This window comes from Mustela nivalis, assembly GCF_964662115.1.
Source record: "Mustela nivalis genome assembly, chromosome: 17".
NCBI lineage: Eukaryota > Metazoa > Chordata > Mammalia > Carnivora > Mustelidae > Mustela > Mustela nivalis.
The window spans coordinates 58,169,745-58,197,669 of NC_139036.1; the positions used below are offsets into that span (position 1 = coordinate 58,169,745).

Consider the following 27,925-nt stretch of genomic DNA (forward strand, 5'->3'; position numbering starts at 1 on the left):
CTCTCCGCTGTTGGCTGGGGGACCGGCCGACAGCCGACCGCGGCCCAGCTACAGCCGCCGAGAGACGGGGACAGGGGAGAAGCCCCAGCAGAGACACCTGGAAGCCACACCCCACGCCCCGCAGCCGGTCTCCCCGGGGACTGGAGGGGTTTGTGCGGATGCACGCGCCAGCCTTTCTGAGCGGCCTCCCGAGACAGGAGCCCCTTCCTCTCCCGCCCAGACCGCCGTTCCCTGTGGCCCGGGAGCTGAGCCTCCTTCAGCAGCGAGTGGGGTGGGGACCGCACACCTCCGGGGCGCTGCGGGCACCACGGGCCGCTGTCTTCCCGCCGTAAGCTGGAGGCCTAGGCAATTCGGAGGGACTCAGTGCACGTCCCAGTTCCGGAGGAACCCATCAGCACTCCCCGATCCCCTACCCCTGCCTTCTCGCCCCTCTGCCGGGGCAGCCCTGGGGCATGAGGGCAAGAAGGAAGGGGCCAGTTCTCTCCCTTCCTGTTCTCTGACTTTCCCTAGAAATTGCCTTTCCGCATCCCTCCGTGTGCTGTGAGGAAGGGGGCAGTGGGAGGCCCGGGTCACACACAGGTGAGTTGGACCGGCCGGGCCCTGGGATGAGCTGGCCCTTGTCCAGTCCTGCCCCGGGCTGCAGCGAGGCAGAGCCCTGGAAGGTTTCTGAAGCCTGGGTGTTTGCACAGGGCTGGTCTCTCTCTCTCTCAGGCGGCACCTGACCGGGCCAGGAGGGTTGATCCCACCCCCAGTCCTGGTGGCTGCCTCCCGCCACCCCCCGCATCTTTCCTGCTGGGACCTGTCTGTGGCTCCCCAGGCACGGGCCCTGCTCCCACCCCCAGGCCGCAGGCTTTGTTGCCAGCTGGGTCCTGCTCGCCTCTTCAACATGGGCGGCCTTCCCCGACAGGCACCCACCGTCCCACGGAAGCCTGTAATTTCCGAGGGCTGAGTCACCGCTGGCTGGCTAGACAGTTCAGTGTGCTGCCCGGCCCGGGGCCGTGAGGTGAGCTACCGGGACCTGTGCCCTGAGGTGAGGTGCCCAGGGACCGATTTCCAGGAAGCCTGGCCTGTGAGTAAGTCTTCAAATGCAAAGAGCCAGGCAGAGTAACTGCACCTTTGTTCCCTCCCCGGACCTGAGTCAGGAGCCGCCAGGCTCCCTGTGACTGGGTTCCAGCATGTCCAGCGGGCTCTCTCTGATGCTCTGGGGTTTGGGAGGAAGCCTGCACATTTCAGGGAGGGTGCTGGGCATGCCATGCAGAGCAGTCCAGTGGAGGGCTACTGGAGAGCCTGCGATGGAGATGAGGCTCACCCACTGAGCGGCTGTGTGACCTTCCCCAGGTGACTTCACCTCTCTGTGCTTACGTTCCCCACCTGTGGATGGGACTGTGATGGGGCTGCGGTGTATCAGTGCAGAGAGACCCCAGGGGCAGGTCATGATCCCAGGGTCCTGGGATCACACCCCTCGTTGGGCTCCCCCCGCCTCGAGGAGCCTGCTTCCTCCTCTCCTTCTGCCTGCCGCTCCCCTACCCAGAGCCAGAAGAACTCTTCTTGGAAGGCAGGAGGGGACACCATCTTCTGTCTGCTTTATGCCCTGCCCCAAATCCCTGACACCTTAGAATCGGGGTTTGGGGAAATACAGAGAGAAGATGTGTGAATTAAGGTCTTGCAAAATCTGCCCCACGCAGGGACCCTTTGGCAGCCCTCTGGTCTCTGGGGGCTGTTGGACTGTCCCCATTCCAGGACAGGGGGATGCCGCAAGGCGATTTAGTCCAGTTACAGGATTGCCTGAGTTGGTCCCTCTGCTGCATCCGTGTTTGTCCCGGTGCTGGAAGGGGCTGCCCGGGGGCGGGGAAGGGAGGCCCAGGTTGATCTCAGGAGTGGGGGGGACAAGCAGATCTCATCTCTTTTAACGTTGAACGGGCATTTAGGAAAATGAGCCGTCACTGCAGACAGCTGTCGCCACCGTCACCCACCCCCGGGCGCAGGTCCTGACCCGCGGCCGGCGAGTCTGCGGGACGTCCTGGGAGCCCCAGGAGCTGGTGTGGGAGGAGGATGGTGCTGGCCGTCTCCGAGTGCTCCCAGGGCTGGACAGTGAATCGGGGTCCTTTTATTCTATTGTGGTAAAATACACATAATGCGAAATTTACCACAGTAGCCCCTTCTCAGCACCCTGCTCCGGGGCACTGACTCTGTTGTCTAGCTGTCCCCGCGTCAGTCTCCAGAGCTCTTCCATCTTGCAGAACTGAAATTCCGTCCCCATGACACATGAACCCCCAGCCCCCGGCCCCCACTCTGCTGTCTCAAGGAATCCGACTGCTCTAGGGACGTCAGAGAAGGCGAAGCCTACAGGGTCTGTCTTTGTGGTCCTTTTAGACGTGGGCTTCCAATTCCATCTTCCTGACTTCTCACTCACGGGCTGGAAGCCCCTTCCCGAGAGCCATGACAGGAAGAACACTGGCCCCCCAGGCCCCAGACTGGAGCCTGACAGGGTCACGGAATTGTGCAGGTAGGACTCAGGGAAGAGGGTATATTTCGGGGCTCCTGAATGTACACCGGAAAGATGAAATACTTCAGGGCACCTGGGCGGCTCAGTTGGTTAAGGTCTGACTCTTGATTTCGGCTTGGGTCATGATCTCGGGGTCGTGGGATCAGGCCCTTCGTGGGGCTCTGCGCTCAGCGGGGAGCCTGCTACAGGATTTCTCTCCCTCTGCCCCTCCCCGCCACTCTCTCTCTCTCTCTCTCAAATAGATGAATCTTTAAAAAAAGATGAACTATTTCAAGCATCAGAAAAATGGCGAGCCATAGAACAGAGACCTGTCACACCGCCTACGCTAGCAAAGGTGAGCGTCTGTCACATGGGAGTCACACCCTCCGCCCCTCTCTCCCCATAAGTGTTAACAACACGATGCTACAACATTAAATTGAAGGCCCCTCTGTATCCACTGGGACCCCATTCTTTCTCCTTCCTCAGAGCTAACTGTTGTCCTAATGTCTTTGCTTTTATAATTTTATACTTTTTTTTTTCCTTGTAGACGTATTTGTAAGCAACACCCAGAATCGTGTGTGCTAACCTTCCTGTTTCCATCATGCGGCAGGGTTGGCTGTGGGACTTCCCTCGGCCGTTCCGTTTCGTGGTTTTATTTTCCATGTCTGTCCCCTCTTCTTCTCTTCGGTTGGATTGAGAAGGTTTTCGCATTCTCTCTCTCTCTCTTTTTAAGATTTTCTTTTTTTTTTTATTAAAACTTTTTTTTAAAGATTTTATTCATTTGACAGAGAGGGAGAGACCAAGCGCACGTCCACAAGCAGGGGCAGCAGCGGGCCGAGGGAAGGAGAGAAGCAGGGAGCTGGGAGCCCAACGGGGACCTCGATCCCAGGACCCTGGGAGCACGACGCGAGCTGAAGGCAGACGCTTTACCCACTGAGCCCCCCAGGCGTCCCTCACTATAAATTTTTATAGCAACGTTGAAAGTTACTCGTTATTTCTCTCCTCTGGGAGTTTGAGCTTCCCACTGAACATAACCCCCCACCACCGACCCCAGGCTTCATTCTTACTTTTAGAATTTCAGTTCCACTCTTTAACACGCCGAATCAGTTACTGGATTTTCATTATCGATCGCAATTAAATTAACCAACATGGTTTCTGTGTTCACCCTTGTTTCTTGCTGCCTTCTCTTCCCTCCTGGCTTGACTTTCCTTCCCGCTGAAGTTCACCCTTCGGTAAATTTTCGGGGACGGTTTGTGGTTAGGGAACTCTCTCCTTACAGTTTGCATGTTGAAAATGGGCTTTGTTCTCACTGCTGAGTAAGAGCTTAGCTGGCTCCAGGATTCTAGGATGGGAGCTGGGTTCCTGCAGCCCTTGGACCGATTGCTCCAGACTGCAAGAAACCTGCTGGATTCTCATTTCTCTGTGGATGATCTTTTTGTCTCTGATAGCATCTGTCCTCAGATGGGCTGCAGGTTTGCTAAGGCGTCTCTAATTATGAATGGGTATTTATTTATCTGGTACAGCACGTTTCTTTTTTAGTTTCTAAGAGTTTTCAGCAGTTATGTTTTAGAACATGATTTTTTGTATCCTTCCTTCCATTCTCTTCTTCTGAACCCCCTGTGAGATGTATTCTGGGACTTCTGCTCTGTGCTCCTGCATTTCTTGCCTGTAACTTCTTGTTCTTATCTGCTTCGTTTGTCTATTTCTGGGTCACGTTCTGCATGATGTCTGCCAACTACCTCATTCCTCAGTGTGTCCAAAACATACGTCCTGTCTGTCGAGCTTTAACTTTCCTACTTCTCATTTCCAGGAGGGCCAGTTGATTTTTTATCATGACGGTTCGGTTCTGTTTCATTTAAGCTGGTTTTGCTTTCATAATTTTTTCTCTTCTTTGATGTTTCTTTGATGTTCTTAAACACTTCATTTGAAAATCATTTTCAAAGGCATCTGGGTGGCTCAGTTGGTTAAGCATCAGACTCGTGATTTCGGCTCACGTCATTTTCAGGTTCCTCTATTATTTCCACTTCACCGGGAGGAACTTTATATCTGCTTGGTTGATCTTCTTGATTGTCTTTATCAGTATTAACTTTGCGCATGTCTTGGGGATCAGGTTTGTAGGTTAATCTTGAGCCGATGCTTCTGTCTCTCCAATCTCTTCCACTACCCAGCCATCCCCCATTGTTCAGCTGCCTCCACCTGGCCTGCTGGGGGGCCCCAGTGCAGAACAATGAAGCCATGTGTTGTTGGCTCAGAGTGCCCGTTTCCTGGGGGGATGTTGCGGACGCAGCTGCTGAGTCCATGGGTGTCGTGACTCAGAAACTATCGTTACTCCCTTCCACTTCTCTGGGCACACAGCTGGGAGCCGGGACCCAGCCCCCGCCTCCTTTCAGTGTCTGTTCCTTGGGGATGGGGATCTTAGGTTTTCTTCCGGTTATGGCTCTTAAATTTCTCTTTTTACAGTTTATCTGCCTTTGCTAAAGGAGATAACTTGGAAAATTGAATTTGAAGTGCCATGTACTTTTTTAAGCTTTAAATATTTCCTTTTACTATAAATCCATAAAAAATAGAAAACCAGTGTAAATTTTCAGTTTCCTGGAATATAATGGGTTTGGAGGTTCACTTTTAAAAATGAAACCTCATCAAGATGACCCAAGTGTGAGCTCAGCTACACATTTTCCCCCCTCCAGAGTGGCGGACCCTTCCAGCTGAGTGCAGGCAACAGAAAATAAATTAGTGTTCCCATTTCAAAGTTGGAGGCAATAATATCTCCTTGTAAGGTAAATGGGGTAAGCTTCTTTCTGTTGGAAGCCTCTTTGCTAACTGAACTTAATTTTTTTAGAAATTATTTTATTGAATTACAGCACGACACGGCAAAGTGTACACATCCTACGTGATCACGTGATGAGCCTCTGTACAGGGACTTAGCAGGGTGGCCTCCATCCAATCCTGGGCAAGCCTGTGGCCTCGGGAAGGTCATGGTCTCCATTCCGTGGGTAAGGAAATGAAAGATCAGAGAGGTTAAGTGCTTTTTCCAAGGTTCCCAGCTAGGAAGAGCCATAACAGGGAGGGCACAGCCAGGCCTCAGGGAATTGCTCTGAGAGGTCCAGGCTGTGGCTGGGCAGGGGAGGGGAGCATCTACACAGGAAAGGAAAATTTCAGAAGAAATACCAGTCCTTTGAACATCTTAGGCTTTTACAAAAGAAGAAAAAAAAAGCAAACAGAAACAAGAAACCCACATCTCTGCATTGTTCTTATTTGTCTCATTTTGCTTCCGATGGCCCCAGCCCCCAGCCTGGTGTCTGGGACCCGATTGGGGGATGGTCAAAGCTCCTCTCCAGGACTGCCAGCCTAGGTCCTGGGGCTGAGGCCCGAGTTTCCAGATTTAGCAAGCAAAAGTACAGGATGCCCAGTTACATACTAATTTCAGATAAACAATAATTTTTTTCAGGTATGCCTTTATGTCTTAAAAACTACTTGGGATGTAGTCATACTACAGAAAATATTTGCTGCTCAGCTGGAAGTTCAAATCTCATGGGGCGTTCTGTGTTCGGTCCTGCAACTTGACCGAGGGACACCCGCAGAGCACAAGGGCTGAGCGGAGTGTGCCCAGAGCGCCGGAGGGTGCCTGCCCCCACCCCCCCCGCCCCAGCTCTGTGACCCGCGGCACCTGCACCGCAGCCCCTGGCAGGCCTTGTATTTACTTATGCTTTTAATGAGAGCGAATTAAGATTCACTTACTCTGGAGAACTGTGACATGATGGCTCTTATGAGAAGTGGAGACACCTGGCTTTTCTCTGCCTGGCGTGTCCCGCGTGGGGCTCCGCGGTCCCATGTTTATGGCACCGGGGGAGGGGAGGCCGCTCCTGCCCTCACTCACTCACCGTCCACCTGGGGACGGGGGAGCCCCCTGTCACACCGCAGCCCCACCACAGCCCGGAGCAGACGTTCTCGCCATGCGACGGGGAGGAAACCGAAGCACAGACTTCGCTCCTGCAGGGGCCCATCCTGGTGATACGCTCTGGGATGTCCACCCGGGCCCTGGGGTTTCCCTGCAGCAGGCCGGTGGCTCGAGCCCAGGGAGCACTTGGGAAAGCTCCACCGCCAGGCCTCCTGACCCAACGGGCCTGGCCCAGGGCCTGGTGGGGAGCTCTGAAAGCTCGCTGGGCGATGCCAGGGGACAGAGACGAATCTAGTAGCATCTTCCCGCAGTTCCTCCCGCCCCGTGGAGAAGGAGGAGGAGGAACTCCGGGGTGCTGAGGCCTGAGGGCGTGCTGGGGCACAGGGGGGCATGAGCAGAGGCACAGAGGTGGGCTGTGCTCCTGGGCCAGTAGAGGGCTGAGCTCCAAAGGCGGGCTTGCCTCTGGCTTTCCTCTCCACCTAGCTGGGGATTCCCGTTAGCTCCACCCCCCGGCCCCCGCCGAAAGCACGGGTGCGGTGTCGGCGAGGGTGCCAGGCTCTTTCCCGCCTTGCCACGGGGCCTGGCGATTTTCCCATCGGAAAGCTCCTCCTGGCTCCTCCTCCTGGAGGGCAGTGGCGGGGAGAGGAGGAGCGGGCAAGGCCGGCAGGAAGTGACAAGGGCAAGGGAGAGCAGGCCCAGGGTCAGCGGGCCTTCGTGCGCAGCTGGCGTCGGAGTCTGGCCCTCCCCGCCCCCACGGACCAATGGCCCTCCCATGAGCATCCTTTCCCAGAGCATGTCCCGGGGAACCCGCAAGGCACTTGTAACAAAGGAGTCCTGGTGTCCTAAGTTTGGGAAACGCTATGTACTGTAACTCTGGTCAGAGCCTCACAACATCCATGAGCACATTAAAGGCTCTGAGAAGTCCTACAGCAAAATGCTGCCCGTTAGTTTTTTGGTTTTTTTTTTTTAAGATTTTATTTATTTATTTGACAGACAGAGATCACAAGCAGGCAGAGAGGCAGAGAGAGAGGAGGAAGCAGGCTCCCCACTGAGCAGAGAGCCCGATGCGGGACTCGATCCCAGGACCCTAGGATCATGACCTGAGCTGAAGGCAGCAGCTTAACCCACTGAGCCACCCAGGCGCCCTGTGCCCTCTTAATTTTGTTTGATGTAAGTGTGGACGCTTAGTGACCTCAGAGCCCTTCTCCATATAACGAGGAGCCCCGAGAGCGTCGTGGAATGCATCCTGGGGACGGACAGTGGCTGCTCCCTAGCGCCCCAAGAATGGGTCCTGAGAGAGGGGCGGGAAGTGGAGGCGTCCGTGGTGCCAGGTCAGTCTTCCAGAAGGGCCCCCCTTCCTCGGGTGCCGGTGAGGAGGGAAACGCCTTCTCTGAGGAGTGGCTGAGCCCGGGGCCAGGACGGATCTGCCTTGCGGAGCCTCAGTTGCGGTTTGCAGCCCGACCTGGACGAGAGGCGGATTCAGACTCGGGATCTGCGGGCCCAGCGCTGGCTTTTGCGGCCTCAGGAGAAGCCGTGTTTCGTGGGGAGGGAAATCCCGGCATGGGGGCCCTGGGTGACCTCGGACTCTGTGTCGCATGTCCTGCAGAATGGGCTCACAAGAAAACCTCCCTGGAAATGAAAGTTAAAGTTGCTTTGAAAGTCAGCCGTCCAGACTGCCGCGAGGTAGAAAAAACCTTGCTCGAGGTCCTGATAATGATGAGTTTGAGTGTAAAAGATCTGACAGTCAGGCAAAGCTGGGAAAGTGTACCAAGGCCGACCTCAAAGACAGGTGTCTGTGGACACAGCTAAGGATATCCATTGACACGAGCCTGTCCCTGGGCGCCCACGGCCTGGATGGCTGTTTTCTCAGATGAGAGAGCAAAGTGCCTTTGTCATGGAAAACAGAGAAAAATACAAGGAAGAAACCAAGTTACCCATAATCCCACGATGGGCGGGCACTAATGTTAGCCTCCGGTGCGGCATTTCCTGTATTTTAATGTTCTTCTCCTACTATACACGTCACGTTTCTGTTTTCCAGACAAGATCTCTGTGTAGCTACAGCCCTGAAGCCTTCTTTTTATTTTTTAGTAAAGTCTGTGCCTGACTTAGGGCTTGACCTCATGACCCCGAGGTCAAGTGTCGCATGCTCCCCTCCAACGACTGAACCCAGCCCGTGACCATCATTTCTTAAAAATAACTTATTGAGATGAAAATCACATAAAATAAAAAGACCACATAAGGCGAGCAAGTCGGTGGCATTGGACGCTTTCACGGCGTGCGACCAGCCCCCTATCTAGTTCCAGAACTTTTCTGGAGTCTGACCGAGGCTGTGTGTACTCCTCCACCAAAGAAGGGGGCTGTGACTTCTCGAACACTAAAGCTGTTACCGAATACTGGCTTTAATTGCCTGCACTGCCGGCAGCTGCCGAGAAGGTCCAGCCTGCACCTGCTGTCCATGTGTCTGTCTGTTCTCCACCGTCCAGCGGACTCTGGGAGGGAACTTGACAGCCGAGACCTGCCTCTGAGGCCCAGACGCAGACACCACGGCCCAGCTGATGGCTCCTCTTGGATGCCTGAAAGCCTCCCCAACACGACGTGCCTGAAGCCCAGCCTGTCGTCCGTCTCTCTTTCCTCTCAGCCGTCCTGATGCAGCCCAACCCCAGGCCCAGGTGACTTTACCTCCGGGGCTCCTTCCTGATACGCTGCAGTTTCTCTCTTTGAGTCTTGCCATCCCCCTCCCCTGCCCCCATCATCGTCCTCGCCTGGGACCCTGCCTTCGGCTCCCCCTGGACTCTGGCCCCCCCTCCTGTCACTTGCAGTCCGTCTAGAGCTGCTGTTTCAGAGGGCCGGTCTGCTCACACCAGCCCCACTCCTTCGCTCTTGGAACTGTCCCATGACCTCCCATTCTTTTTTAGGATAAAGGTCCATGTTGTTATTGTGCCTGGAAGGCCTGCTTCCTCACCATTTTAACAGCTTCTCTGGGCTCAAGCCTCCTGTGTCGTCCTCCAGTTCCTTGCAAGGACCACATTTCCGCCCACCACAGGACCTTTGCACGGGCTGTTCTCTGCCTGTCGTCTCCTTACCCTCCATTGCTCCTGGTTAATCCTTGCTCATCTTTCTGATCTCAGCCCAGTCTCCCCTCCTACAAGAAGCCCTCCCTGACCCCAGACCAGATGTGAAGCTTTCAGTGTCTACCCTGATTGCATCATCTTCTGTGTTTGTTTGGCTAATGTCTGTTTTCCTGACCCAGCTCGAAGCATTAGAGGGAAGGGGCCATAGTGAGTAATCAAGAACTATACATTGCATCAGCCAACGAAAAAACAATGTACTTAAGAGGACAAAGCTCCTGACACGTATTTGCCACAGTGCTTTCCGGACAGGTGCGAGCAGGGTACACTCCCACATTGCATATGCTAGTGTCAGAATAGCCAAACCTTGACCGTAAATTCTGCCCGTGCGGCAGAGCCTCAGTCATCTGACAAGTTCAAGCTCAGGGATGGCGCAAGTAGGAGAACAGTCAGCAGCAGATACGCTGAGCTGCGCTGAAGAAGCCAAGATGGCCACACACCTGGTGTGACCGGGATCCACTCAGGACAGAGGACAAGAGTGATGCCCCTGGATGGCTTATCGGACCCGAGGCTGGCCCCTCGGGCCTGGAAACCTGGGTGGGATGTCCAGGAAAAGGACTGGCAAGACGTTGACAGAAGGCAGAGAAGAAAAGGTGAGCAGGGGCGGTGGGTTTGGAAGCGGAGGCGGCTGGCATTGGGCGGTGGCTGGAGCTGGAGGTCTCAGGCCCGCCGATGGCGTGGGAGGGGCTGCGAGGGGACGCTCACCTCGCTGCGACCCGGGCTGGCAAGACCCAGAGACCAGGTCTGCCGGCCAGATCTCTCCTTGTGCCCTTCTTGGGGGCAGGCTGCTCCTGTGATGGTCCCCAAGACGTCTGCCTCCCTCCTGGTATTCAGGACGGCCGCCTCCGTGACCAGAGCACGGGGTCACCGCTTCCGCCTTCCCCACAGACTGTCTTCTGCTGATGGACAAGTTGCTGTGTTGGGGAGGCCCACGTGTCAAGGTAGCACCAGCTGGTGCCAAACTGAGACCTTCCAAGAGCCTCCAAGGAGCTCAGTTCTGGCAACCATCCCATGAACTTGGAGGGGGATCCTTCCCTAGTAGGAGCTTTAGAGGAGACCCCCCCACACACAATCAGCCCCTTTGATGAAGTCCCAGAACCTAAGTCAGGTTCGGTGGGGTGAGGTTCGGAGCTGATGACTAAAGAAAGAATTCTTAAGACATCTTTGGTGCAAAATGGTGGTTTATTAAAGCACGGGGACAGGACCCGTGGGCAGGAAGAGCTGCTGCTGCCCCGGGTTGTTAGGAGTGGTTGGTTATATACACAGGAGTTGTGAGACCCTCTGGAGCCCAGAGCCCAGCTGAGCCATGCACCCAGTCCTGACGCACAGAATCCATCCGTGGGATGTTAAACGTGTCATTTTAAGCCACTAAGTTTGTTACGATTTGTTTGCACGAGCAGGTGACCAGTACTCTCCCCTGTGCCTTGGTTTCTGCATCTCACGGAAGTCTGGAGTGGCTCAAGTTCAAGGGTTACAATTGTACAACAAGCCCGCCCACGTTCAGATGGAAGGAACGCAGGGAGGAACGCCAAGGTCACAGTGTGCAGCGGGGATGGGGACCGGACTGTGGCCGGTTTGGGGGAAATACTCTCGGACACAGCCCGACCTTGGGCCGCAGCAGCTCGCGTGCTCCCACGTGCCAAGCACGCTCGCCCAACCCCCAAGACGTCTCCCGGACATCTGCTCCATGTGCTGTGGGCCAGATTCCAGGTGCAGGCTTCAGTCCCGTCGCTCAGGCCACCTGGTGCGGATGGGCCTGGGAGCGGGGAGGGCTGCTCCGGGGCTCTCCGGACCTGGGGCAGTTCTCAGAGTCATGCTTCCTCCTTTCTAAGAAAGCAGAGTTTGCAACTGAATAGCTGCTCCCCCGCCCCCCACTTCTTCTTCTAAAAGGCTGAGAATGCAAAGGCCTCTTTTCATTTTTTTTTTTATATTTTATTTATTTATTTGATAGAGAGAGATCACAAGTAGGCAGAGAGGCAGGCAGAGAGAGAGGGAAGAAGCAGGCTCCCCGCTGAGCAGAGAGCCCGATGCGGGGCTTGATCCCAGGACCCTGAGATCATGACCTGAGCTGAAGGCAGAGGCTTTAACCCACTGAGCCACCCTGGCGCCCCTGGCCTCTTTTCATTTTGTCTAGTCCTTATCCCTGGTCAGTCCAAGCCTAATTCCTTTAAAAGCTTGGGGGCTGCCTGTGTGTTCATTTAAAATTGGCTCCTTGGGCGCCTGGGTGGCTCAGTGGGTTAAGCCTCTGCCTTCAGCTCAGGTCATGATCTCAGGGTCCCGGGATCGAGTCCCCCCATCGGGCTCTCTGCTCAGCGGGGAGCCTGCTTCCCTCTCTCTCTCTCTCTCTCTGCCTGCCTCTCCATCTACTTGTGATTTCTCTCTGGCAAATAAATAAATAAAATCTTAAAAAAAAAAAATTGGCTCCTTGCATTAAAAACCCCAGCCACAAAACTTAAAAAAAAAAAAAAAAGAACAGACTTTGTGTGTAAAGAGTTGTTTTAGATTAGAGGGAAGGGGAGCAGAAGGCACAGAGCGTTCCCAAGGGCCCCGCCCTGCCCCCACCGCGCCCCCAGCATCCCCTCGTCACCTGGGTTACAACTGTTGAGCCAATACTGACACACGATTAGTAACCAAAGGCCGCAGTTCCCATTAGGCCTCTTGTCGCGCTCTTTGCGGGTCTGGACAAACGCGGGATGAACAGGACAGCCCACGGCAGCACTGCATGCACTAGTCTCACGGCCCTAAAAATCCCCTGGGCTCCACCCACACCCCCATCCCCTCCCGTCTACCCCATGGCAGCCCCTCATTACTGCCTCCGTCGTTCTGCCTCTTCCAGAATGTCCTAGAGTGGAGTCAGACAGCACGGAGACTTTTCAGTCGGCTGCCTTCCCTTAGCGCCACTTAGATACGCCTGTCCCTGTCCTCCTCTGGGGATGCAGTGGGAGAAGCCCGTGGAAGACCATCTCTTTACGAGAGGGTCTGCCAAGGCAAGACCCTCCGAGTGCCTCTGTAGCGGGAAGCAGTTTAGGAAGCACCTTTACATTTTTCCCGAGGTCTTCCCGGAGGATCTGACCGTCACATCCGGACTGGTTTGTTCTCAGGCCCTTTCCTACTCTGCACACCTTTCTCTGGCGGCGGACACGGTTCTGGCTTTTCCCGTTCCCTCCCAGTTCCACTGGAAACAAATCGTTTGCTCTTAGTTTGTCCTTTTCCTTTTTCTTTTTATTATAGACAGAGACGTCTGCCTCCACCCGGAAAGCCCCTTAGCTAGACCGTCAAGTTCACGAGCACACTTTCCGTCTGTTTTGTCCACCACTGCAGGCACTGACTTCGCTAAGCTTTCTGCCGCCACTTCGTGAAGACTTCCTGTCCCCCAGGGGGCAGTAGCACTCCCTTTTTTTTTTTTTTTTTAAGATTTTATTTATTGAGAGAGAGAGAGCGCGAGAGAGCAAGAGCATGTGCTAGTGGGAGGGGAGAGGCAGAGGGGGAAGCAGATTCCCACCTGAGCAGGGAGCCCCATGCAGGGCTCAATCCCAGGACCTTGTGATCATGACCGGAGCCAAAAACAGATGCTTCACCAACTGAGCCCCCCAGGCGTCCCCAGTAGCACTTTCTTTACTCCCCCCAGGGTCTCTCCGGCTTCTGCTCACTGCCCACTCCCAGCCAGTGCCACACATTTTAGGTTTAGTGACAGTAGCAAGTGAGGCACTTAATATAAATAAAATACTCTTTTATTTTTTTATGTGGGAGGGGCAGAGGGAAAGGGAGACTCTCTCTCTTTTTTAAAAGATTTTATTTATTTATTTGACAGAGATCACAAGTACGCAGAGAGGCAGGCAGAGAGAGAAGGGAAAGCAGGCTCTCCACTGAGCAGGGAGCCCGATGTGGGCCTTGATCCCAGGACCCTGGGATCATGACCTGAGCCGAAGGCAGAGGCTTAACCCACTGAGCCATCCAGGTGCCCTGAAAGGGAGACTCTGAAGTGGGCTCCCAGCCCAGCGTGGAGCCTGACACAGGGCTCAATCTCAGGCCCCTGAGATCATGACCTAAGCCGAAATGAAGAGTCAGCCTCTTAATCAACTTAGCCCCCAAGGTAGCCCTTTAGGTTGCTTTTCTAATCAATACATCTGCCTCGCAAGCTACGTAAGATACTGTCATTACATTTATAGGAGGAGAAACTGGGACTCAGAGTCCTATGGCTTGTCACAAGCCACACCTTGGGTGACACGGGAGCTGAGCGTTGGAAAAGAATTTTTACTTTTATTATTATTTTTTTAAAGATTTTATTTATTTATTTGACAGAGAGAGGTCACAAGTAGGCAGAGAGACAGGCAGAGAGAGAGGAAGGGAAGCAGGCCCCCTGCTGAGCAGAGAGCCCGATGCGGGACTTGATCCCAGGATCCTGAGACCATGACCTGAGCCGAAGGCAGTGGCTCAACCCACTGAGCGACCCAGGTGCCCTGGAAAAGAATTTTTAAAAGGTGGCGGGCACGGGGGTCTGGGGACGTTTCTTGAAGAAGCCACAGAGCAGTATATGAGTTAGTAACCGTTAAAGGTGTCATTGAAGATAGTCTTGAGCCACGAGAAAGTTCGGTATACTCTAGTAAGGCAGGTAATTTTGTTATACATTTTATCAGAGAGCTGTACATCAAAAGAATGAAAATAAAATTTCTGTGCTTAAACAATTAACCTTCATGCATCTCGAACATCAGCGTGTATCGAGAACACCTCACTGCCTCTCCCTCTCATCCTTCCTTCAGAGTCTGGGGAATGTGAGATGTCCAGCAGCACGACAACACAGGTGTTCCCGGTTCCTGGGTGCCCAGGTCCATGTGAACGATGACCCACAGGCAGGAAGGTGAGTGTCGAGAGAGAGGCCAGCGCGACAGACCCTCGAAGGTCCCGCCTGACTCCAGGATCCATCTGTCCCGAGGATGGAGGTGCGTCTGGGCATCGCTAAGTAAAATGAACCAAACCAACAACTGGACGGACTCCTGAGAGGTCCTTGGGCTCTGGGAACCAGAGGCCTCAGTGTCGAGTCGTATTGTGCATAGGGGCTGGATCCGAACGAAGCTGGACCAGAGTGGAATTTGCACACGTGGCAATTAGGGGTGTTGTGCTAGCGCAAGTGACGACTGGGGGCTGTGTGTGGGGTGTGGGGTGTGCGGCAGCCGCTGCTCGTCCCTCCATCCGGCCCGGCCTGGGGCTGCTCCCTCCTTCACGCCCCAGCCCTGCCTCAGCCTCCCCTCTGTAGACAAGGAGTGGGAGCTTGGCCGGGGCAAGAGTCCGGGGTCCACTCTGGTCCAGTCGGCTCTAATGAGGGGTTGGGGAAGGTCACCTGGCTGGACCGGACAGATTTCTGAAGAAGGGGAGCAGGTGGGTAGGACTCACCCTCTCAGCCACACGGACCTGAGTTCTCATTTATACGAGTTTCCGACTCTCTGGCAGGAAATAAAAATGCTTCTTGGACCCCCACGGAAAGTCAAGGAGAGGAGGGAAGAGAGCGTTGGAGACGCTAAGCATACTTGCTCCTGTGGGCTGCTGGGGAAGGCGGCCAGGGGCAGGCAGCGTTGAGACCTCACGGAGAGTTTGCCCGGATCTCCTCCCCCGCTCCGGTCTTCACCTTGGGGCCGGGGCTGGCAAACCTGGAAGGGCGGGCCCGGCGCGCCTCCCTGAGTTTGAGTTTGTGATCCTGATGCATCGCGCCTCCGGCTGCGCCCCGCCCTTCCCTCTGCCTGGAACAGCGCGCCTCCCCGAGCCTTGGCTCCCTGGCAGATTCCTACTGATTCTTTAAAACCTTGCTTTGGCATCACCCTCTAGACAAAATGCAACACTTTCTCCTCTGTACGTTTAAAAAAAAAAAATGATTACGGAAAATTTCCTTAAGGATACAAAAGCAGAGAATTCTTCTGTACAACTTTTGCCAGGGAACGCGCGCGGTCGCCGCGGCCTGTATTGCACGGGTCGGAGAGCTGCGTGTCCCGGCGTCTGCTCTTCAGAGCGGCACACGGTACCCGGCACAGAGCGGATAAATGTGTCCCAGAGGCAACAGACATGAGCTGACACACGCACCCATTTTACAGACGCAGAAACTGAGCCCCCCCCCCGGGGGCTCATCAGAGGAGTCCAGGCTGTCCTTTTGACCACTAGATAGACAGACAGGTACCCGGCCCACGCTGCCCTGCTCCGGGCGACGAAGCGGGAGGCCGGCTGTGCCCCCCCGGGGCTGGCCCACCGGGCACCGCCCCGCCCCCGCGGCCACCTGGGGCCCCAGCGCCCGGACTCGGGGCAGGGAAGGAGCTGCGACGGCCTGGGACCAGCCCTTCGCACCGGGGGTGAGGGTGGGCGGTGCGGGCGGCGCGCGCCCGAGGGCGCCTCCACCCTCCGACGTGCTGCGGGGAGCGGGCGCAGGGCGGGGGCCGCGGGGCCGCGCCAGGTGCAGCGCGGGGCGGGGCCGGCCTTGCACCTCCACGGCCGGGGGCGGGGCCGGGGCCGGGGGCGGTGCCTCCCTCCTCCCGCCCCTCCTCCCGCGCGCTCCGGGCCCGGGATTAGCGACCCGGGAGCCCGCGCCCCGCGGCCTCGCCGCCACACTTTCCTGGGAGCGGCGACACCATGAAGAAGTCGTACTCAGGTGGGCGCCGCGGCCGGAGCGGGGGGCATCGGTGTCCCGGGACCATCGCTCCCCACCTGAGCCGAGCGGGCGGCGGGCGCGGGGGACGTCGCGGGCCGCTGCGCTCCCGCTCAGGCTTTCCGCGGCGTGGGGTGGGGGCGTCCGCGCGGGGCAGGTGTTCGCAGCCCCCACACGGGACCCGATCCAGGGACCTCCGCGCGCTGAGCCCCTCGGCGGACTCGGTGCTGCCCCTTGCTGCGAGGCCGCGGGACCCGCGCGCCTGTCCGGGACCACCCGTGCGGGGGGCGGGGGAGAGTCCCGGCGCTCGAGGCCTCTGACCCCGCACGCTGGCCCCGCTCCCGGCCTGGCTCGGGGTCCCTCGCCGCCGTCGGCCACTGCTCGCTCAGGTGTCTGGAGGGGCCGCCTGGGGGCCGCTGCCCCAGGCCGGCCGGACTTCCTGCTCGCCCTCCTGGCCCTTGCGTGGGCCCCTCCAGGCGCCGCCCCTCCCAGTGTGCGGGTCCGGGCGTGCGGATTCCGGGGTGCGGGTCCCGGCGTGCGGGCCCTGGCGTGCGGTGTGCGGATGCGTGTGTTTGCAGGGAGTGGTGGCGTGGAGGATTTCCTGGGGCTCAGCCTCCAGGGCTGGTGGTGGTCCAGGCGGCAGCATCCTTTCTTCAGAGGAACTGTTTGTTACCCTTGTACCCGCTGGAGTACGGGAAGTTTGCCAAAGGGGACCGTCCAGCAAGGCTCGGGCTCAGTACCCGGGGTTCATCCGGTGGGTCTGGGGGCAATCCCCCCAACAGGTGCTGGTACCCTAACTTCACCGGCTGGTGTGCCCTCGCACAGGTCAGGCTGAAGTTCCATTTCACAGATGGGTAAACGGAGGTCACAAGCACGGGAGGACAGACAAGGGTAACCCAGATCTCTCTCCTTTTTTTTTCCCCTTTGTGGTTCCCCCCCCTTCCACCCCCCACCAAGGGATCCTGGCAGGATCCGTGTCCTCCTCCGTTCTCAGATAATAAGTAGAATCTTCTCTTTTGCTCACCTTGCAAACTGTGTCCCTCCCCGTAATCTATTTGGACATGAAGTTTTCTGCCAAGGACTCAGGAACTGATTTTTCTTGATAAGAGGACAGCATCATGGGACTTAGCTGGCGCTGAGGCGGCCATTCGGGCCACCCCCCTGCCTTTGGGCCATTTCTCAGTTGCCTGCTTTCCACATTCAGGAACTGAAATGAGTAATAAAGAATAACTTGTTTCAAAGAGGGTTACTCAGAACTTCCCTGAAAATACCCTTCTGGATCAGTGGCTTAGAATTTCAACTTTTACCCCGTAGCTGCAAACAGCACGGCCCTCCCGACACCCCCAGCGCAGCTCTATCTGAGGAGCGTGGGCGCGTTGATGGAATGGGGGGGGTGGGGGGGCTTCCAGGTGGCATATGCTGGGGTTTGGCACTTGGCCTCCCTTCCTCCCTAGCATGCTCCAAATACTTGAGATGGTTGTGGGCACTGCTGCTGTGTGCGGCCCTCTCCCTGGGATCGTTGGCCCAGGGGCAGCCCAGGGACCTCTGCTGGCTCTCGCCCTGGGCTCCTTGCGCTTGACCTCCTGCTGGTGGGTCTGGACAGCGGGGGCGAGGTGGGTCCTGCCAGGTCATAGGTCCTTGGCCTCTTCCTGGGGAGACTTTGAGACCATCCTCTGTGGATGCCAGGGGGCCCCCAAAGCAGGCTTGGGCTCCTCTCCTTCCGCCTTCTCCCCCTCCCCCCAGGTAAGTTTAAAAAAGAAAGATGAAGTAGGGTTTAATGGGGTGAGTAGGAACCAGCTCTTGTAAAGGCGGCCTGTTTGGCTCATGTGTTTACCTAACGGGGCGGGACCCTGGAGGATGGGAGCAGGGAGGGCTTGGACCCCTTCCAGTTTGTTTCCCTGCTGGCAGTAGTCCAAGGCGGACTGGGTCCCTCGGTTGCGCTTGTGTGGGGTGGACTGGAGGGGCCTGGCCCAGGGGCGGGCTGGCCTCTTGGCCTCATTTTGAGCATGCGTTCTCTTGGCGCGCCCTTTTCCGGAGGGGTGCTCTGCAGAAGTCAGACTGACCCCTACGTAGCATCCGTGCTCTGAAATTAAGGAGAGCCCAGAGGGTGTTAAAAATCCCCCCAACCCCGCCGCCAAGGGTTGAAAATCCAAGGACAGCCAAGAAGGCTTTTCTTTTCTGCCTGGACTGAATGGGATCATTGCTTCTGGACCTATTTATGGGCTCGGCAAGAAATGGAATGATTGTAAGGGGGTCCTTTGTAGAGCTGGGTTTGAGCACTCATGAGTCCCTGAAACGGGAAGAATTTTTAAGCTCTGCTTTGGGTGGATCCCAAGTGTCTTGGTTCTGGACGCGTTCACTGAACTCGTGCCGTGCGTGGGGCACGTACTGCGAGGGTACAAAGATGCTGAAAAGACGGGGGTCCTCGCTGCCTACTCACAGGGGAGACGCCAGCAGGGGGACACCCCCCACCCCACCCCGATCTGAGCCACGGGCTCCAGATGCCACCGAATGCCCTGGAAGGAGGGGCCGTGGGCGTGCCGGGAGGTTTGAGCGGGAGGCCAGATTGAGACCTGGGCCTTGAGAAGCGAGAGGTGGAGAGTAGGGGGAGAATAGCAAAGGGCTTTCCGGGCGGGGGGCTGCGGTCGGGGGGCTTTCCCTGGACCCACTTCCCCTGCTGTTCTGTGGGGGGGCAGGGCGGGTGTCGGGGGCAGGCAGTGTGGCCTGGGGCCGACTGTGCGGCCCTTGGAAGGCAGGCTGCACCTCCCCGCCGTGGGGCAGGTGCTTGATCTCGCTTGGGGCTGATGCTGACTTGTGACGATTGCGTGAGCCCCTGCGCGTGATAGGCCTAGAAACATCTGCCGGGTACCTCGGCGGCTGTGACTGTCTTCATCATTCATTCGTCCCTGCTCCAGGAAGGCCGAGCAGGCTGTCTGCAGCCCGGCAGCTCCCCATCTTATCTGAGTCCCGTGCGGCTTCAGAGACCCAGGCCCGGGCTTCTCCCTCGGCCCCTTGGCGTCAGAGCGGGCCGCGGTCCGACCCCCTCCGCTTCCTGGTGTTCTGAGCTTCTCTCTGCACGCCGGGTCACGGGGCCCTGGCCTTTCAGTGTCGCTGGCTCCCCCGGGAGTTCTCATGGGCACAGGCGCTTCCTTGAGGCCCTCGAACCACAGAAATGCGGAGCAGGGCGTGGGGGTTGGTCTATGGGTGCACTTGGGAATTAGTCAGAGGTCCGCTTTCGGGATATTCCCAGAGGGGTGCCTGGCCGACCAGAGGTTCCAGAGACCTGGGTAGCTCCAGAGGCCTGGGGAGGAGGCTGGACCCCAGGGGAAGGGCCTGACAGAGACCGCGTCTGCGGCTGCCCCTGGAAAAGTGTGGCCTTGCTCACACCCAGTGCCCTAGGACCTGACTTACAGGAAGGGAGAGGAACCTCCGAGAACACTTCCCCAGTGAGCTAACCCCGGGTTGCCGGGTGAGCGTGGGCAGGGGTGCTGAGGCAGGTTCTTCCTCTTCTCTGCCCCCCCCACCCCGTCCTCGCTGCCCCTTGTCTCTGGCTCATTCGGGGTCTCAGCGAGAAAGAGCCGCTTTGTGCAGCGGTTAGTCTGTGGCGCTGTGGGCTTGTGCCCAGGACCGTGGGACTCGTGGACCCCGGAAGCCTCCCGAGTCGTGAGCAAACTGGCCGAGCCTGAGACCTGGGGCCATCGCTCTTGCTGGCCTGGTGCCGAGGCGGGGACACACGCTCAGGCGCGGGGGGGTCCGCCTACCCGCCCTTGTGGCTCACCCCGGCTCGCGGTCACCTGCCCGGCAGCATCGCCCCCGCCAGCCCAGAGGGTTCTGAGAGTCCAGGGGCATGCACCTGAGTTGGGGGCCGCCCCCCTGCTTCCTGGAGATCCACCCCCTTCCAAGTAGCCGGTTGGAGCCAGGACAGGTGCAGAGGGGACAGGAGGTTGCCCCTCGGGAGCAGAGGCCTAGAGCCCGCGCACCAGGTACACATGCTCCACCTCCCAGGAGGGCATCAGCAGGGGGCATCTCACCTGAGGACCCCGGGACCCCGCTAGCGGGAGGAAGTCTGTCCCCCCCCCCACCCCCCCCCAGGGTAGCCCTCAGACACAGGCCCCCCCCTCGTGGATGGGACCTGGGGGTGGGACCTTGTTTCTGCACTGCTGTTTGTCCCTGCGCAGTGTTGCGTGGGCTGTGCTGTTTGTCTAAGATGTGCTCGATAAGGAAGCCTCCGCGCCCGGCCAGGGCCCAGCCTGGGGCGAGGAGCGCCAGTTCCTGGGCAGACCGGCCAGTGGCCTTGGGGGAGGGAGGGCTGGAGAGAGAGGCCCCAGGCCTCGGGGGTGGGAGCCTCCATGTGTGGGGGGAGGTGATTGCTGGGTTCCTGGCTCTCTCCGGTGGAGCTATTATCGTGGAATGCCCAGCTCGAGGTGTGGTCTGGGGGTCTGGGTTTGGGCGGGGATCCGTGGGTGTGAGGGGTGGTGCAGCCCCCTGGGGACCAGCGCAGAGCACCCGAGGGACCCAGCCTCCCGGGGGGACCGGGGGCTGAGCTGTGGGGTGCCTGTCTCCCCAAGCTGCCGGGCCTGTTCGGACTCTCCCTGTGGGTTCAGTCACTCATTCCCAGAGTGCCGCTGCGTGCCAGGCCCTGAGCGTCCTTCCCGCCCTCTGGCGGCTCTCACTGCCGCTCTGGAGGGGGGGCCTGGCCTTGGGTCTCTAGGTTGAGTGTGGCCCTCTGCTCCCAGCCCAGTTTCTCTCCGCCTTATCTCCCTGTCCCCGCCCGGGCCCAGGTCCATTGCAGCTTGCGTGAAGGGGGGCATTGAGCTGCTGGCGGCAGAGGGGGCGGTGGCCCCCCGGGCATCTTGCTGTCAGTGGCCTTTTGGAAGCTTTGCAACAACTGAGCTTTGTTCCCGGCCTAATCTGACCTGGTTCTCTGAAGTGTGACTGCCTGCGGCCTGCAGGCCCCCCGGGACAGGAAGGTGAGCAGCAGCAGGGAGAGGAAGACGATCTGGGTCCCAGGGTGGCCCTCGGGCCCAGGCTACCTGCCTTCTCTGGCAGGAACGCACATCACCGGTCATCCTCCAAGGGCTGCTGGCTCCAGGCCCCACGTGGCGTGTGCGGACCCCACCAAGTGCTGGGTGGGGAGGGGAGGGCTGGGGAGACCTCTGTCCTGCTGGCTCATGCCCCTTGGAGAGTCGGTCTTCTGCTGGCCTGGGGTTTCACGGTGGGGCCGAGACAGGATGGCGGGGCCGGGGGTCGTCCACGGTCCTCCTTCTGCCTCCCGGAGAGGCCTTGCTCTTGAGGGACGTGCAGTGACACCTGGGGGGTGCCCAGGCCTTCGTGGGCCCTCCGGGCTGCACCTGGGAACCAGGGCATGGTCCTGCAGCCGTGCGAGTCCCTGAGAGCTGAGCCAGGGCCCCTCGGCCCGGCCCGGCCAGGCATGTTGGGGCAGCGGCTGAAAGGCAGGCGGCAGTGACTGTCTGCCGGGGCTGGAGATTGCTCCTGGGCAGTGTGGTTACCAGGAGGGGCCAGGCAGGGCCAGGCTGGCAGGTTGCCTCGGGCTGGGCCCGCACCTCCATCTGACCTGCGTCCTGGGGCTTTCACAGACTTCCCAGGGACCGCGCTCCCCTCCCCGCCCAGGACCCAAGCCCAGTGGGAGAAGAATGTTCCTGTAACCCAAGCCACTTGGAAGTGGGTTAACTCCAACCCCTGTTGTCTTCCAGCCTGTCAAGGACTGGGCTAATCCACTGGGGAGGGTGGGATTTGGGGTTCACAAAACGCACTAAGAGAACCGTGACTTTGGCTCTGTAGCCGCAGGTTCAAATGGGTGGGTGTCGGGGAGCCGGGGTCGGATGGTTGCATACAGGAGAGCCAGTGTAGACGCCGCGGGGGACACAGGGAGTGGCGTGACCTCCCGGGGCACACGGCAGCGGCAGTGTGGGGCTGGGGAGGGGGCGGTGGCCGACTGCTGGCGGCTGCAGTGTCCCGTCGCCTCTGGCACAAGGGGCCGAGGTGGGGCAGCCCCTCAGCGGGCGCCGCTCCAGCTGCCAGACCTTCGCGTCCGTTTGGGGGGTCTGCTTTCGTAAAGAAGAGCTTTCTATACATGGTGCCTCTTTTTTTTCTCTTTTGTCCGCCCCCCCCCGCCCCCCTGGGTCGTTTTGTTCATTGCTTGCTGCCCGTGTGAACAGGAAAGTGAATTCTTCAGTCCCATCAGTCGTGACCTTGCTTTCTGTGCGCCCTCGGCCGCGGGCACAGCGTCTGATCCTCAGAGGGGTGGCACGTATTTCCCCAGAGGTATGCGCTACCCCCCCTCCGCACCCCCGGTTCTGGTTCTGCTCTTTCCACCTGGAATCAGATCTCATGCGTGGACGGCTCCGTTCCTGGCTCTTCGGAGTTCCTTAACGGACTTAACCACCCTCGTACGACACGGACCCTCTGTTGCCAGCTGGGATGGGGAGGGAGGGTCCCCGTCCCTCGAACCGAGGGTTCTGAGCTGAGCTGCAGGTGTGACAGCAGCCGCGCTCCCGGCTGGGGGACGCGGGCTGCTGGGAGACCAGGACGTCGCCAGGTAATTAGCTGAATGAAACATTGCACACGATGACTCCTTGTTCCCCTCATTCCTGGGATGGCCTCCAGGGCCAGACAAGTGTTCTTCCCGCGGCGTTCTGTAGGGAGGCTGGATGAACAGAAAATGCCGTTTGCTCGCATCAGTCCGCTTGGAGGACTGACTCGTTCCGGAGATCGGCCCCAGATCCCTGCGGTGGAGCCAGCCCCCCACCAAGGGGGTTGGGATGTGGAAGTGGGGCCTTTGGGAAGTGAGTCTGTTTAGACAGTCTTGAGGGTGGGGGCCCCATCCGTGTCCCCCTAAGGGGAGGAGGAGACTCTGGGGCTCCCCCTACCTGCTCTATGAGGATAAACTTTTTTTTTTTTTTAATTAAAAATCCATGAAAGATCAACCGTCTTGCCTACAGGGCTTGCTTCCTGCCTCAGGCTGGTGTGCGATGTCAGGGTTCCCACCCTGGGGCCCTCCTTCCCTTCGTCCCTTCTGTGGCCCCTGCAGGTGGACGTATCTGTACCTTGGAGGTGTCCCCCGACTTCCTTGAGCCAGCCTGAATGCCCCAATCTTGGGGCCAGTTGCCCCAGGTGACTGACCGCCTCTCCTGGTGACCATTCCCTCTGCTACCTGGTGACTTGTGCGGCGACTCCTTCTGGAACTCCAGGCTCCAGGGGTCGGTCAGCAGCGCTGCCTGCACAGCCCGCGCCGCCAGGGCCTCTGTACCCCGGCCCTACCCCTCCCCAAGGCGTGTCCTGCTGTTACACTCCCGCCACCATCCGAAGCCAGAGTGAAGCACGTCTGGCTCTTCGGTGACTTGGGGCACGGTCAGCGGCGGGGCCCAGAGCCCGGCAAAGCCTTCCGCGCATTCTGGGGGCCCTTCCCCCTTCTCCTTCCTGCGGCGGTCAGCAGTTTCTGACGGCGTCTTCTCCGTTCTCGAGACCGCAGGTCCCCTGGCCTGTGCTTAATCTCATCTTTGTCACGGGCACGGCTCGTTCCCGGCGTGTGTTTTGGGGTCTGACCGGGACTCAGAAACCGCTCGAGGACTTGGAACAGGACTTCAGTGTCGGGTGTTTGCTAACAGGGAGGACGGAGAGCAGCAGCAGGGGGCAGATCCGGCTTGCGTGGTGTCTCTACAGCCCTTGAAAAGCATGCACGTGATTCCTCGTTGAGACTGAGGAAAGAAAGAACACCTGGTTGTAGATTTTATTTTATTTTTTTAAGGATTTTCTTTTTAAAGTCAGCTTTGCCCCCACCGTGGTGCCGAACTCACAACCTCGAGGTCAAGAGTCACACACTCCCCCGACTGAGCCTACCAGGTGCCCCCGAATGGTAAATTTTAAACAGCTGGCAAATCCAATAAGTACCAGACAATCTTAAAAAATAGGAATGCTTTTACCAATCACCTACCAATGCTTTCCCCAAAGCCCTGGTTTTTTTCCTATTGTAGTTTTGGCTACGAACTCTGATCGCTTCTTTACACCATGACTGGGTAACCTCACTTTCTCATGGGCGAGTGGAAAGGTCTTTCATTTTTTGGTTAATCAAAGTTTGTTCTTTTCCTTTTGGTAGTTGGGATGCATTAAAAAGTGGGACTTCAGGGGCGTCTGGGTGGCTCAGTCGGTTGAGCATCTGACTCTTGGTTTCAGCTCAGGTCGTGATCTCAGGGTCGTGGGATGGAGCCAGAGTGGGGCTCCCTGCTCAGATCCGAGTCTGCTTCTCCCTCTCCCTCTGTGCTCCGCCCTCCCAACCTGGCTCAAGCGCACACACTCTCAGATTGAAAAAAAAAAAAAAAAAAAGTCTTTTTTTTTTTTTTAAAGATTTTATTTATTTATCAGAGGGGGGGGGGAGAGAGCGAGCACAGGCAGACAGAATGGCAGGCAGAGGCAGAGGGAGAAGCAGGCTCCCTGCTGAGCAAGGAGCCCGATGTGGGACTCGATCCCAGGACGCTGGGATCATGACCTGAGCCGAAGGCAGCTGCTTCACCAACTGAACCACCCAGGCGTCCCCCAAAAAAGAAGTCTTTAAAAGAATACTTGTGGGGTGCCTGGGTGGCTCAGTTGGTGAAGCCTCTGCCTTCGGCTCAGGTCACAATCCCTGGGCCCTGGGATCGAGTCCCACGTCAGGCTCCCTGCTCGGCGGAGAGCCTGCTTCTCCTTCTTCTTCTGCTCCCTTTTCCCGCTGTGCTCTCTCTCTCCCTGGCAAATAAATAAATATAATCCTAAAAGAAAGAAAGAAAGAAAGAAAGAATATTGCTCCCCTTTTTAAAAGAAGTGTGACCTCACACAGTTTGTGGTCCCACCCCCATTCTTGCCCTACAAACACAAGGATTCTGATCAAGTCTATCTTGAAGATGATGTCTCCTTTTAAGAATGAAATAGGAAACTGTGGAGCATTTGTAACTGTATGTTTATTACTAACCAGAGATGCTTTTCGTTTTGACTCACCGTGGAAGAGAATCGAATTCTCCGCTTAAAACAATGATTTTCCGTGGACTTTTCCGTGGCCTCGTTTCTGGCCTCACACATGCCACATCTCGCTTTCCCCCCACTGCCCGCATCTTTCCACCAGGCGTTCAGGTTGTGCTCACATCTTACCCCTTCTGATTCCGCAGAGCACACAGATCGGAGAGCGTGTAGCTGGATGGCCACACTGGGGTGGTCAGCAGTCCCCTGAGCAAACACAGACATGGCGGTGAACCACGTCAGTATACCCCAGCCGGGTCCAAACTCGACATATTTTTCCATCCAACCTGTCCTGGGTGGGAGCCTCACCCTCCACTGGTACTTACGCAGGAGAAGTGTGATGGGCAGGAACGCAGAGTGGACCCAGTGATTTTGCCAGATCGGATTTAAGATATTTTCTATTTTGCAAATTTTACAAAAGCGTTTGACCCCGTGGCTGTGTTGTTAGGGCCCTTCTCCTGTCAGCCAAGGGCCTGGAGCTTAAGGTTCCTTGGCTTCCTGGAGACAAGCTACAGATTAGCCCAAGGAAGCCACCCCCCCCCCCCAGGTCAGAGGGTCAGAGGGAGGAGGTGGTGTCCCTAGTCCTTTGTCACCTGATAGTAGTGGGGCAAAGGTGGGCCTGCCCGGCCCCAGCTGCCGCACTCAGCAGAGACAAGATCAGGGGCCAGAGAAACCTTCCAAGGCAGAGAGGCGGGCAGGATCTACCCCATTTCTCCCTTGCTCCCACCTTCCAGGCTCCTTCCAAGCCCCCCCCCCCCCGCACTGGGTGGCAGACCTGGGGACCAGGTCGTCCCGTGGACCATAGCTCTTCTGCCACGCCAAGGAGAGCCTCGGAGGGGTGAGGAATGGAGGGATAGCCTCCTGCTTAAAGATCATCTGTTGTTTACCTGAAATTCAGGTTTAGCCGAGTGTATTTTCTTTTCTTTTTTTTTTTTTAGCTGAGTGTATTTTATATGGCCGTGTAGTTTATAGGGGTGGGGCCCAGAGTCCGGACGCCCAGCTGGTGAAGCTCAGCGGGAAGGGCTCTGTGGGACGTTGGTCAGCACCATGTCGTGGGGGAGGTCGCTGGCTGCTGTCTGGAGAGGGCAGAGCAGAGCCCCCCGCCCCCCGCCATGTGCCTAAACTGCCGGCACCTTCCCGACGCGTGAGCTGGACACCCGGGGTGGCTCCTGAGGAGTCCGTGAGCACCGCCGGGAGAGCCCAGGTCCCCTCGGGTCACTCTTGTATTCCGTAGTCCTTGACCAGTGCCCGGGGCCGTGGAAACTCGGTGACACACACTCAGGAGTCTGCTCCGCGTAGACGCGGACACTCAGGATCAGAGAGACAGCGCTTGCCCAGGGACGCGGTCAGCGCTTGGGACGTGATCAGGAGCGCGTCCCCACCTCCCCAGTGCGTCCGTCCGGCGCTCGCCTCTGTGGGCAGCAAAGGCCGAGGGCGGCGGCTGGGAGAAGACAGAGGAGCTCATGGCCTCATCTTAGGCTCTTTGCACGATGAGCCTCGAGTTTGACTCTCCCACTGCGACCCTTGACTTTGGGGGAGCCCCTCCCAGCTCCTGTGGGTACGTGAGCCATGGAGAAAGGGGGGTGAAGACTGTACGTCCCGGGGGCCCCCATCCTGGGCTCAGAGGTGGAGGCACACGCGGCTCCGGGCCAAGGTCGCTGGGACCTCCCTGTCCTTTCCTGAGAGACTCGGACTCAGAGGTTCGAAGACAAAAGTTGAAAATGGATTCTTCTGTTCTTTACTGAAAATGGACGTTGGTGTGAATTTTCATAGCGGCCTCTGCCTGCAACACGGTGTCTTCTTGACTGGAGGAAGGTACTGGCCAGACTTCATTTGTTGTTGGCACAGAGCAGAACGGGGTGTGCGTGTGTGTGTGTCATCGTCCACCGGGGTCAGGACGTCTCGGCTGTGCATGACCCCAGAGGGGCTGGGGACAGCCGCCGGATCCTGGGCAGAGACACTGTGGCCCCGAGGCTGTGCGTGGTTATTAAACTCACAGCTAATAATGACCCATGACCTCGGGAGTGTGCTTAGATGTCTCAGGGCCTGTTTAAGCATCTCGAACTTAGAATTTACTGGGTCCGACCCATCATAAAAACTTGGCTGGAAGGAGGACATGCAGGGCTTTCGTGCCCACTGCACCCCCTCCCTGCCTCCCGTGTGCATGCTCCCCAGGTTGCAGGCCCAGGGTGATGCCCACCAGACGGGGGGGCGGGGCTGCTATGCGGGGGCGGGGGCGGTGTAGGGATGCCCTGGGGCCACGTGGCGAAGGGGAGTTGGGCGGTTTTCCCCTGCGTGAGGGTGTCTGCCCTGGAGGTGGGCTCTGCCCCTGTGCTGCTGCCACGGTGGCTCCGCCAGCCCTCCCCGCAGGCTGTTTCTATGGGAAAACGCCTCCCAGGCCGTCCCTGCTTCGCCCAGCCTGGCCTTTTTCTCGAGGACCGAGGAGCCACCGCTCCTGGTCTGGCGTCTTCTCTCCGGCTCCTGAATGCCGCGCTGTCATCCCGTTTAAGATGCCGGCCGGCGGGGGCGGGCGGGGGGGGCGCCTGAGTGGCTCATTGGGTTAAGCCTCTGCCTTCTGCTCAGGTCCTGATCCCAGGGTCCCGGGATCGAGCCCCGCATCGGGCTCTCTGCTCAGCAGGGAGCCTGCTTCCCTCTCTCTCTCTCTCTGCCTGCCTCTCTGCTTACTTGTGATCTCTGTCTGTCAAATAAATCAATAAAATTTTTAAAAAAAGAAAAAAAAAATCTTAACAAAGAAAGACACCGGCCAGGCGTGAGTC

General features: G+C 57.9%; 1 protein-coding gene and 1 long non-coding RNA gene across 5 annotated transcripts in view; both read left to right on the plus strand.

The window, feature by feature from the left end:
- Positions 1–620: 620 nt before the first annotated feature.
- Positions 621–11,149, plus strand: LOC309850860. Its single transcript, XR_014304474.1, has 5 exons — positions 621–2,506; positions 2,749–2,840; positions 5,347–5,478; positions 5,934–10,600; positions 10,781–11,149. It is a non-coding gene; the product is annotated as an uncharacterized lncRNA (long non-coding RNA).
- A 4,856-nt stretch (positions 11,150–16,005) lies between these two features.
- The window catches only part of SEPTIN9 (septin 9), a 143,701-nt gene continuing 131,781 nt past the window's right edge, over positions 16,006–27,925 (plus strand). The window contains exons 1-2 of one of the 4 annotated variants that reach the window (XM_082705375.1): positions 16,055–16,142; positions 22,319–22,424. Coding sequence is in view for 2 of the 4 variants with exons in the window: in XM_082705363.1 (XP_082561489.1) it covers positions 17,819–17,882 (64 nt within the window). In the remaining 2 variants the exon portion in view is untranslated. Of the gene's footprint in view, positions 16,143–17,803; positions 17,883–20,925; positions 21,110–22,318; positions 22,425–27,925 lie in introns of those variants that run through there. The other 3 variants (XM_082705374.1, XM_082705370.1, XM_082705363.1) reach the window with 3 other exon arrangements.